The sequence below is a fragment of the Phodopus roborovskii genome, unplaced genomic scaffold (genome assembly GCF_943737965.1).
Source record: "Phodopus roborovskii unplaced genomic scaffold, PHOROB, whole genome shotgun sequence".
In the NCBI taxonomy this organism is placed as follows: domain Eukaryota; kingdom Metazoa; phylum Chordata; class Mammalia; order Rodentia; family Cricetidae; genus Phodopus; species Phodopus roborovskii.
In genome coordinates this window covers 12269415-12281559 of record NW_026126480.1, presented here as the reverse complement: position 1 = coordinate 12281559, position 12145 = coordinate 12269415, and the positions used below count along the sequence as shown (strand labels likewise).

The 12145-nt window shown below is 50.8% G+C and overlaps 1 protein-coding gene and 1 pseudogene across 1 annotated transcript; both read right to left on the bottom strand.

Moving 5' to 3' along the window:
- Positions 1-627: 627 nt before the first annotated feature.
- Positions 628-1002, bottom strand: LOC127227971 (60S acidic ribosomal protein P1-like; annotated as a pseudogene).
- Positions 1003-1065: 63 nt separating this feature from the next.
- On the bottom strand, positions 1066-11285 carry Ucp3 (uncoupling protein 3). The gene is made up of 7 exons (XM_051192351.1): positions 11223-11285; positions 7618-7820; positions 6908-7109; positions 6492-6692; positions 5452-5553; positions 4928-5108; positions 1066-2417 (listed from the first exon to the last, which is right to left on the bottom strand). Exons 2-7 carry the CDS (start codon positions 7741-7743, stop codon positions 2303-2305), a joined length of 927 nt encoding a protein of 308 aa, XP_051048308.1. The 5' UTR covers positions 7744-7820; positions 11223-11285; the 3' UTR covers positions 1066-2302.
- Between the last annotated feature and the right edge of the window lie 860 nt (positions 11286-12145).

Below are 12145 nucleotides of genomic sequence, written 5' to 3'. Positions count from 1 at the left end.
TTCTGACTTTCATCAGCGTCAACCAAGCACCTAATAACAGGACACTGTATGTCATGGGTATGACACTATAAGACACAGCTTGGAAGATGTGTGCTGTCCTAGTCATTTTTCTATTGCTGTGATGAAACACCAGGACCAAGGCAACTTGGAGAAGGAAGTTTTATTTGGAGCCAACAGTCCCAGAGGGAACTGTCCATCTTGACAAGGAGGTGGGCAGCAGGCACGGTGGCTGGAGCAGCCATTGAGAACTCACATCTCAAGCCGAAAGCAGGAAACAGAAAAACTGGGAATGGCATCAGTCTTTGAACTCTCAAAGCCAGTCTCCAGTGACACACTTCTTCCAGCAAGGCCACACCATCCCCAGACAGTCACCACAACTGGGGATCAAGTATTCAAATACCCGAAACATCTGGGGGACATCTAACCACCGTATGCAGCCAAACCTTTCTTTTTTCCATTTATTCTGTTGTTTATTGTGTTTGTACTTATGTACATTCACATGGATGTAGGAACACTTGTGTGGAGGTCAGGTGACAACTTGCAAGAGTCAGTTTTCTCCTTCCACCATGTGGTCAGACATTTTGTTGCCAGATGTGCAGTCTTTTTTTTCCCCCTACAGGTTCATCATTTTATTGGACATGTTAACAAGAGGCTTAGTCAAAAAGACCAAAGCCCATGTCATCATCAGAGTCCTCAGATTCTTCCTTCTTTGCTTCCACTTTCTTCTCCTCAGCTGGGGCAGTGATGGCGGTGGAGGGGGCAGGGCCACCTGCTGGTGTGGCTCCAGATGCTGGAGCAGGTCTACCAGCCCCTACGATGATGTTGGCCAGGGCCTTTGCAAACAGGCCAGGCCAGAAGGTTCAACATTGACACCAGCTGCTTTAATGAGGGCATTGATTATATCCTCCTTGAGCATCATCTCATCATCCCATGGTTGTGAAAGATGAGTGTGGAGTAGATGCAGGCAAGCTCAAAGATGGAAACCATGTTGTAGACTGTCGCCAGCACAGTGCTAGTCGCCAGATGAAGTGAGGGCCTCACCCCAACACAGCCTTAGCTTCCTCAGTAGGACTGAGCACCTTGGCGGCAGCTGAGGAAAGGGTCCAGATGTGCAGTCTGAAGCTTGGAAGTTGGTCCTGTATTTCAGCCCTGCTTTCTGTAGATGGAAGGCTGAAGGCTTAACAGGTAGAGCATTGTCTCTGCAGCCAAAGGCAGTGAGAGAAAAGAAGGAAGTCTAGGCGTGTGGAGACGGAGACGGGTCTGTCATCACCCTAACAAGCAGGACTTGAGAAAATCTGTCCGGGAGAGAAGGCTAAAAAGCAGTCATTCTTATTTCCCTCAAGGTGGGAGTCATAGTGATTTCCTAAATATTCTGGGTCCTGCTGCTTTGGACTGACAGACAGGTAGTGTCTCTTCTGATCCACAGCCCTTTGAGGTCACCAGGCAGCAGGCTCCCATGGCTTCAGTCATCCGTGGTCTTCACCATGCTGGTGTGTGTGGCTTTACCACTACAAACTGCATTTCCCTCAGGCTTCCTCTCTGGACAAACTCTCCTACAGCATTGCCTTCAAGTTTACATTTGTAGGCAGGCATTGTTTTTCTAAAGTGCTCCCATGCCCTGTTTCTCATTCGGTCCTCCCAGCACCCTGAGGTAGACAAGGAGGGACTGTTAGCCACTGTGCACCCTCCGTCCTCCGGTGTCCTGCGAGGGCCCAGCCAGACTCATTTGTATGCTCTCAATGTTTTCTTTTTCCTTTCTCATTTTCTCCAGTCCTAATGAAGTCTACTTGGCAGCCTCGTTACAGAAGGGCAGACGTCCCTCAGGTGACTGTGGGGCTGCAGTCACAGCTTTGCACTGAGGTTGAAATGTCACTCTGGGCATTTATCTGGTTCCACTGTGCAGCGGGATAATCTTCCCAATGCTTGCAGCATTTCCTGCTTAATATTCATCGCCTAACCCTACGTTTCAGGGGAGTTGGCAAATCTCCCTTTTGTCCAAAGGAATCTGATTTTCTGTGTTTTCTCTTGCCTAAATGTTAGGCATCCAACCAGAAATTTTAAAAATTAATATAATTTAATTCCCAACAGGTCAGTGCAAAACTAAGGTGTTTTAGGACAAAACACGAAGACTAAAACTGTCCTCTTCTTTTAGTTCAGTTTCTTCAGCAACAAGCACAGAGTTCTGTAATGTGTGGGCCTGGGTCCGCTGGGTCTGCTGCGTCTGCTGGGCAGAGAGCTGAGGTTTTATGCTGTTCTAGGCAGTCTCTTACGAGGAAAGCACCATGTGGCCCTCTTGCCTTGTTCAAAATGGAGATTCCCGCAACACCTGGACTTTCATCAAGGCACGTTTTAGCTGTTCATAGGTTACAAACATCATCACGTTCCAGGCTCCCAAACGCAGGAAGGAGGGCACAAATCTGAGGAGAGAAACAACTACCATGTGAGGAGGATTGGGCCTGGAGGCACAGGCACACCTACCTTGCTGTCCCATCACAACTCTTCCGAGATCTGTTTAGGCTTTGACGTCTGTGCTGAGGGGATTTAGGCAGGAGTTGGAATGGGAAAAGGAAAGAAAGCTAACTTTAAGGCACATTACCGTGTGAGGAAGTTAACACTCACAGGTCTGTGGGCTCACTCTGATGGCTGTGGGTCCTTTTTTAGGCCATAGAGGCTGAGGGACTCAAACCACAAAGTTGATAAAAAGCTGTAGGGTTCAGACACACTAACCCCACTCATCCTGGTGCTAGGGGCTTTGGGCCTGTTTATATCCAGATCTCCACGCAGAGAAGGCCCAGGCTAGGACATTGAGAAGTGGATGCAGGCAGGGTGGAGTGGGTACAGCACCGGCAACAGCTCATGTCCAGAAAGCTCTGCTCAGGTAGCATCTGAGAAGCCGTCCACCTGTCCATGCTTCTCACAGGCAGGGAGGGGCCTGGTTCCTCAGCCCAGCCACTCTCCAATTGCTCCCTCTAGGCCCAGTTGGTTCTTCCGGATCAAGTCACCATGCCCTGACGATGCCAGGCCTATTCTGTCCCTTTGAGCATGTTGCTTTCCCCTCAGCTTGGACTGTCTCTTATTTCTTTCCAGTATGGAGTGTTGCTCTTCATGCTGTAGGACTCAGTTGGGCATGGCAGCCATATGCCATGGCATTTCCTTTGTGAGGGAGGGTATGAGATAGGGCTTTACTATGTAGCTCTAGCTGGCCTTGAACTCATGCTTCAGCCATCATTCCCAGCTTGTCATGGCTGTTCTTAAACCTTAACAAGGATTATATCACTGTGGAAATATTATCCAAACTCTGGGATCCAGTTAAAGCTAAAATCCCAGCTCCTCCAGCTTCGGGTGCCTCATCTGAAGAGAGGACAGTAAAATCTGGGTGTGTGGCATATGCCTGTGATCTGGGAACTTGAGAAGTGGAGGCATGAAGATTGGGAGTTTGAGGCCAGTATAGGGAAGAAGAGACCTTGTTTCAAAAACACCTAAGACAAAATAAAACAAAAGAGAGGGTGTGGCGGCACCTTCCTTCCAGGGTTGCCACATGGTTAACTGATCAGTGGGGACAGCACCCGGCCCTGCTCAGTCAATGCCACCTCTTTGTCTGTGACTCTATGTTCAGTAGATGCCTGCCAAGCAAAAGAGGAACCTGAGGCACTAGCTGAAGACATCCAGGCGAACAGTGTCAGGTGACAGTCTGAGCGTGTTATTCCCAGACACGAGAACCTCAGTGGCTTCTGTTTGTCTGCGGGGTTTAGCTAAACATCACACACCAGGAAATCAGTTAAAGGCATGATGTGGGAGCCGATTCTAAGACCTTACTGGTGGGATAGGCAGCACCACACTGGGTGTGGCCTTCGTGCTAGGGCTCTGCCATTTTGTGATCTTGGGCAAGTTACTCTTTTGAAGTGCATTGTGGGGACTACTATCCAGTCCAGAGGTTGCAATACCCTATAGAAAGTACCTAGCACAGAGCTCCATGTAGGGACTTGGCCTTCAGGATGATGGTGAGTAACCCATACTACTGAATACTTGCTCTGTGTTTGGATCTTCAGATGTTAAATAATGGATTAGCCACCAGCCTCAGCTCCAAGGAGCTTATGGGCTAGCATGAAGATGAATTTAATTTTGTAGGAGGTGGAATTACCCTAGAAATGAATCAAATAATTAATATTGCTGAGGCTCATGGAAAGGAGGGAAAACTTACATGAGGGAGGGGGTTAGTCTGCAAGGGTGGCTGAGATTTAGATTATGTAGACGTCCAGGAAGAGCATCCCCATGGGCTAAGGTGCTTTGTGCGTGCAAGGACACATGCCATGGACAGAGTTTGAACCCTGGAACCTGTGTAAAGGTTGAGGGAGGGAACCAACTCCACGAAGTTGTCCTCTGATCTCCACACATGTGCTGTAGCACAGGCAACTAGGCACATATATCCTACACACATGCACCACACACAGTAATGATTATGGTGACAATGCTAACTCTTTTGAAAAGGCTAGGTCTTCCATTCAAAAGCACAGGAAGACCGAGTATTACTGTAGAAGAAAGGCACTTAAGTTCCATGAGTGTGGTGGTGAATGGTCAGGGCAGCAGCTGTGGAGAAGCCTCTCCTGCCCAAAACATTTGGAGACAATAATTTTATCTAGTCTTAGCCTACTTTTTCTTAGTAAGGCTTCTGTTGTGGGCACTTGGGTAAGAAAACCCCCAAAGCCAGGTGTGGTGGTACAAGCCTATGACACAGTGTTCAGAGGTGGAGCCAGGGGAATCAGAATGTCAGGGTCATTCTTGACTGAGTTCTAGGCAAGCCTGGAATTCATGAGAGTCAGAGAAAAGGAAAAGGGGGGAGAAGGAACAAAGAAGAGACGATAAGGAGAGGAGAGAGAGAACCCAAGTTTTCTGGAGAGAGTGCTGGAGGCAGAAGGTGGCGGCTTACCCTTTGTAGAAGGCCGTGAGGCCCTCTTGCGCCACCATCTTCAGCATACAGTGCAGAGGGCTGCGGTATCTGCCTGGGGGGGCATTCATGTACCTGGTCTTTACCACATCCACTGGGGAGGCCACCACTGTGGCACAAAAGCCGGCTCCAAAGGCAGAGACAAAGTGGCAGGGGAAGTTGTCTGTAGAGGGGAGGGAAGAACAAATTCCAGGAATGGAGGACATGTGCACACTTTACAGACGTGCAACCTTGACCTTCTAGAGCACAGTGCCCAAGGCTGAGCTCTTGGCTAGTCTTAGCAAGCTAGAATGTCTGAGTAAGAAAGCTTCGTAGCTTTTTTGTGGAAGCAGAAGTCAGAGAAGGCAAGTGACAGTCCCTTACAGATACACTGAGTTTGGTGCTGGCCCTGGAACCCAGGGTTCTGGCCTCTAGCCTAGGCCTCTTTCCTCATCAGAATCCTGACCTGGGCACTGCTCCTCCCTCCTCTGAGTGGTACCCACTCCTGTCTCCCTACCCACTCTCACCAGTGAACAGGTGAGAGTCCAGCAGCTTCTCCTTGATGATGTCATAGGTCACCATCTCAGCACAGTTGACAATGGCATTTCTCGTGATGTTGGGCCAAGTCCCTGTTAGGAAGGCATTGGGGACTGATGGATGCAATGCTCCAGCTTGGGTCCAGAGCCCTCTAGCAGTGGTCTTGGCCAGGGGACCACACCTCAGCCAGGCAGATCCCACTTTCCTTACGGAGTAATCAGTTTTTAAATTCCAGCATCTTCACAAACAGACACCCATTGCTTGGCTGCATTTGAAGCATAATTTGCACTCTCAAAATTTCAACGTGTCTCCCTGGAACCCAGGAGAAGTCAGGAAATGGAGGAGGGAGGCTGGGCCCCTAGGATAGTGACAGGATGTATTGCAGGGTCCTAGGAGACAGGTTTCACCCAGGAGAGGACAGGTTTAGTGTGAGTGGGACACCAGCAAGGGAGTGACTGGGGAGTGCTGTGACTGGGGTATCCTTCCCTTAAATGCCACACAGCCATTTTTCTCCTGCAAGGATTCATGGGAATTGTCCAAGTGCAGGAGAGATTCTGGCATTTGCCAAGAGGGGGGACACACGTAAACTCTACAGTGTTCACTCCCAAGGAAATACCACAGCTGTTCTCCATTCTTCTGTTTTTGCTCTCTGCCTTCTGCAGACTCTCCTACTCTGTCTTTACATCCTGGCCTTTGAGAGAGACCAGGTGCTTTTTGGAGCAGCTCAGCTGCTCCCACTTCTGGCCTGCTTCCTGGCTCCTTCCTGTGATGTAAGCTGCACCTGGCCTCCTTAGCTCCTCTGGGGTAATCCCCAGAGGGGTGGACATCCTGAGTTCATTTCTGTCTCTCTCAGGGTGGCCTACACAGGTGAGGACTGGTAAAGTGAACACTATTTGAGGTCCCGTGGCAGATGTGTGGGGTAGTGTATTTGGGTGTTCTTTGGGAGAACCATGCTTTGGGAGTTCCTTCTTGCCCGGTTCTGTCTCAGCCCCCAGGCAGGGAAAGCTCTGCCCAAGGGTACCATGTTTACCTTTCCATAGGCCCCTGATTCCTTCCTCCCTGGCGATGGTTCTGTAGGCATCCATAGTCCCTTTGTATTTCCTCTCGCCTCCAGTTCCCAGACGTATCATGGCTTGAAATCGGACCTTCACCACATCTGTGGGCTGGGCACAGGTCACTGCCATGGCTCCCGTGGTACAGCCTGCCAGAATCCTGATGGCGATGCTGGAGTCTGGGGAGGACAGAGAGAACTGGGCGGGATTCCTTAACACTGTCAACATCTCACCATTGTCAGCCACCAGCTTCCACATGCCTGACTCCCCTTGTTGGACCACTTCATGTCCTTGACCCACACACCAGCTACCAGCTGGGCTTCCTGCCCACCCCTGGGATCCATGTGTGTCTCTCTGGATGTCCCTAGGTGTCCCCATTGGTGTTGGTACTCACGGTCAGCTCCTTTGGGGGTGTAGAACTGTTTGACAGAGTCGTAGAGGCCAATTCGAATGGAGGCAAAGCTCATCTGGCGGTGGAGGCCAGCAACCAGCCCACTGTAGGGGCTGCAGGGACCCTCGGTGCGCACCATGGTCAGGATGGTACCCAGCACACCCCGGTACTGCACTCTCTGCATCCCTGGATTCTCCCCCTGGATCTGGAGAACAAGCATTGCACCTGAGGAGCTGATGGCTGGCTGGGGAGGGAGGGTCTGTGTGTGTGTGTGTGTGTGTGTGTGTGTGTGTGTGTGTGTGTGTGGCCCCAGCAGGGTCTTAGAATTAGTATGATAATTATGACAGGGTGAAAAAAACGACTGAGTGGTGCAGTTCACAAAGCAGCTTTCACTCAATGTGGCTCCGGGGCACACAGGAGGGGCCGGTTTGCTTTCCCCGGTTTATAATAGATGGCTAGTGACTTACCCAAGCCCACACCATTACTGTCTTACCTCTATTTTCCACTCTGTGGCTTACAAAGCAGATGTAAGCTGTAAAGTGTCCTGCTACATCATATCAAGGCACTTGGATTGTTTTGGTCCCAAGGGGTGGTGGTGGGGACCGGAAGTAGTGTAGGGAGTGGCCTTCTCCGCCCAACCCCCCTGTGTGAGGAAGCTACCGAAGCAGCCCCTCCTTTCTCATGAATCACAACCGATGGCCAAAGGCACACACCTGCAGGCGGACCTTGGCGGTGTCCAGGGGGAAGGTGAGTAGGTCTGCAAAACAGGCTGCAGTGCCAGCCCCCAGGAACTTCACAACTGTTGTGGGAGGCACTTCTGATGGCTGAAGTCCAACCATGGTGCCGGGCAGATGGGCCTGGTTCCTTCTGAGGTCCAAGGAGCCTGGCAATCCTTTACTTCAGTTCCAGGAGGCAGCTGCAGGAGAGAGGCCAGGGCACACATGGAGCCTGGGCTGTCTTGCTCTATTCTGTTTCCTGGGAGCCCCCAACACTCTGAAGGGGGTTTACAAAGTGAGAAAAGCCTGGGTCCTGCCACTCTTCCCTCCCCACTCACTCACTGAGCTTCAGCCACATGGGAGCTCTTGGGTGGCGGCATCTGTCTGGAATACAGTTCTCTCAGACACTTGCAGACTGACTCTTTACTTCCTTCACGTTCTCCTGAGATGCCACCTCTCTAGAGGGCCTTCCCTGAACTCAAATGCTAGCTCAGTATCACTCTCATCCATCTCATGGCACCAGACACCCCTCGACCGTGTCTCCTGCTGCACTTATCCACTCAGATGCTGTCTCCAGGAGCAGGACCTCACCCATCCAGGAGCAGATGGCAACATTATTGGATGATCCCCTCTCTTATCTGTCTAATCTCAACCTCACATCATTGTCACTGAGCTAAACCAGGGATTCAGCCAGCAAAGGCCAGCACACACTGAAGAGACCCACCCACAGGTGGGTGCTTGGCTTCGTGGAATAAAAACCCATGTGTGTGAGCTGCCTATGGAGGGTCTTCAGCAGACTCTAAGGCTTGTTTACACAGTGCCCACAAGCAACGGTGGGCAAGCGGAACCTTAGTCAGTGTAGACAGGGGGGAGCTGTCAGGAAGGGACTCAGAGGCGGAAGAACGTCCTTTTGCTTGTAAGGGTCACAAGAGGATTAATGCTGGCCAGGCCTAAAAAGGGCTAGTGGGGGCTGCAAAAAGCGAGGATGGCCCAGGGGAGGCAGAGGCCTGAGCCTGTATGCCGGTGGTTCTCAGCCCTCCTAATGCTGTGACCCTTTAAAAAAGTTCCTCATGTGGGGTGACCCCAGCCAGAAGATTATTTCATTGCTACTTCATAATTGCAATTTTACTACTGTTATGAATCATAATACAAATATCTGATATTCAGGACATCTGATATGGGACCCCTGTAGGGGCGGAGAGCCATAGGTTGAGAAGCACTGCTCAGGGGAAGCCAGGGCTCGGGAATCTCAGAGCAGGAGGACCTGGCTACTGGGCTGTGGGGCCCTGCAGTGGGAGCTTTCCACATGTCATCTCCTCAACTCTCAACACCTGTCAGGAAGGGTAGCAGAGGCTTGGAGGTGTTAGATTACATGGTGTAGCCAGCCCCTGGTGTCCAAGCCTCTTTTAGATTCAAAATCACTTTGGAAAAAGCAGGATAGTTTTTAAATCCAGTTTGCAGATGAGAAAACAGAGGCTTAAGATGGGAAGAGGTTGACGGACTACTGGTTACAGAACTCCAATCTAATTATTCTGATGGCCAAGCCTAATGCTGTCATCACTACACTACCCACAGTCCCACAATGTGGGAATCATGGTTTTGCCTTTGGTTGAGCATTCAAAGCAGTTACTGAGTGCTTCATAAAACCAAATATAGGAGTCTGGAAAAGGCTGAGTGAATACCAAGACCCACTAATCAGATGAAATTCATGGGCCCAAAGAGGTTAAATTCTGTGTGGGTGAGTGTAGTCAGACCTTGGCTCTTCCTTCAGCCCATCTTCTTGTCTGTGTGAGTTGCAAAGTGAGACAAGCCCAAGGAGGGGCAGGTTCTTTGGAAAGTGAAGCCTGAGGCCCAGGGCCCTTGGAGCCAACTTGGCTGGGTACCAACAGTATAGGCGTGTTAAGAAAACACTTGTTCAGGCCTCAGTCCCCTTTGCCCTACAGAAGGGCAGCCAGGTCTGGCTCCTTCCCAGCAGGAGGTACTGGATTCCCTGCCCAGGCCTGGAGTGTACTGTGGGAGCAGCTGACTCTCTTCATGGCATCCTGGTGGCTTCTTCTCCCCGCAATCTTGGATTTGCCTGGAGAGCTAGGCTGCTGGGTGACTTGATATAATGAATCCGAGGCACACACAGAGTTGGGGAGGCCCCTGGGGTAAGGTCTTTAGTATCTTGCCTTCAAAGCCTGTCTGGGGACCACTCAGGTGCTAGTAGAAGAACCCTGTGTTCTGCTCTGCTTTGGAGAGAAACACTGAGGTAAACCAGGCAAAGGACCTGTGTATGGCCACTGTCAGAGACCTGTGACTCCAGAGCACTTTCTGCTGGAGGCACATCAGGTGGCATTGGTGCTGAGCTGGGTCCTGCAGAAACCGCTTAATGGAGGCCAGGTGTGTCTCTGGAATTTTTGTCAAGAAGAGCTTCTTTTCTCAAGCCATGCTGTCCTCTGCTACTTCTGACCCTGCTGTCGTGTAGCATTGCCTCATTATCTGTAACTCTTTTCTAGCTCTGTTGGAGCCTCCAAAGCAGGGAAAAGACCAATTTACACTCCTTCTCTGTGCAGACTGTTATAAGGGAAGGTGTCAGGTAGCCCAAGGAGGGCCAGCTGCCCAAGACTCATCTTTCCAAAATGAGACAGGAAATGAGGTCAGAGATGACCTCAGGGCCCTTTGGTAGAGGGCTGCAAATGGCAAGGTTAGACTTAGTCTGGTGGGGAAGGAGGAGGGGCTGGGTGGTCAAAGCTTGCTGGTGCAGGCATCGAGGACAGATTAGAAGGGGCTGACCGGGGCCCTAAGACCAATGACTATGTTGTTGGAAAGGTGCTTACTAAACCCTGAGCTTGCCATTGGGGGTGCAAGGAGTACCCCTGAGCCATCCATCAGAAATAGAAAGGATGGGCAGACACATCTGAGGATGTGGGCAAGGCTACGAAGGCAGACATAGTGGGAACCTCCTGGGGTCTGGGATCCTCAACCTCCTTCTTGCTGCACCTCACTGTTGCTTGAGGAAGCCTGGTGGGCAGCAGACCTTTGCAACCAGTTACAGGTGCATGCTGTGAGCAATCCTCATCCTGGTAGCTCAGATGGGTCATCCAAAGCATGGGATGTGCTAGTCTACAGGGCCCACTCATGTCTGCTGAGTGTGTCCTGCCCTTGGCACAACCCAACTCTCCAATAAAGCACCTGCACCTGCACCAAGGAAGCCAACAGGCAGAGTGACCACAGGCTCTAGAAATGTCTACTACATACCTGGACCAGGTTTCAGGCTGGAGGTGCCCACATCATCTCTATCTAGGAAGGGCCCCAGGGCCTTTAGCCAGAGAGGGCTTTGTGCTCTGGAGGGATCCTGGGCCAAAAGAGAGGGACACTTCCCATCTGGGATCTGTGAAATTCTAAGAGAGGAGCCATCAGGACAAAGGGGAGTCCTGGGAAGTCAAGCAGATGTGGGAGCCTCCCTAGGGCTGCAGCTCCTTCACTTTGATTAGGTGAAGCTAGACTGAATGACTCTCAGTCTCAGTGAGTGATCCCTGGCAACTCCTGGCTGTGAACCTCCATGAAAGGGAGGGCAGGCAGGGGGGCAGGGGGAGCTGAGGAGGGGCATGGGGTCTTACCTGTGAGTCTAGCCAAGGTAGGGTAGTGCAGGTGCTCCCTGGGGCTCTATTCCTGGGTAGGGGAGGCAGCAGGATCCGATGGCCTCCCCTCACGGTTCACTGTTGTCTCTGCTGCCTCTGGCTCGGCACTGGCCTTATGCACCAGCTGACCTGAAACCTAATTCTGAGAAGCTAGTTGACAGCCCGATCACTTGACAAGAGGCGGGCTGCTGAGGGGCAGGGCAGGGCAGGGACCAGTGAGTTCCAGACCTGGTTTAGCTTCCTGGACTTGGGCTCTTTAAGATGGCTCCTTTGGGCTTTCAAGAAGAGGGCTGTCTTGGTGACTAGGGGATATGGGGTATGGCCAGTGTGCATGTGTCACCTTTGAGAGCTCAAAGACCAAGGCCTCTTAGGACAGGGGTTCTCTGGGGTCTCTTCTGGCTAACAGCAATGATGATAAGCCTTGTTTCTTGGTATCCATTAGGTGCTTGATATTTCAGATGCATCATTTCTATTCCCCATACTCTGAGGAAGCAAGTATTATCAGGCTCCTAAATTTAAAAACAAAGCAACACAGCTTTGAAATGTACTGTACATAGCATGTGATTTGCGCACTGAGAACATACAATTGAAAAACGTTTTAGTACAGCCAGGTTGAGCAACTATTACAGTCTAGTTCAGAACATTTTCATTACAGCTCAAAAGCAAAAACAAAACGAGTCTCCCCTTTTCCCTTCCCCCGGCTTCAGGCAACCAGTCATCTTTCTGCTTCTTTTGTTTGTTCTAGATGTTTCGTTTGAGTAGAATCATAGAGTACGGCTTCTAGTGGCTGGCTTCTTTCACTTGGCACAGTGCTGTTACACGCTGTAGTGCGTTATCAGTATTTCACTCCTTTACTGTGTAGAACCTTCATGTGTCAGTGCTTGCTTTACACAGAAAACTGA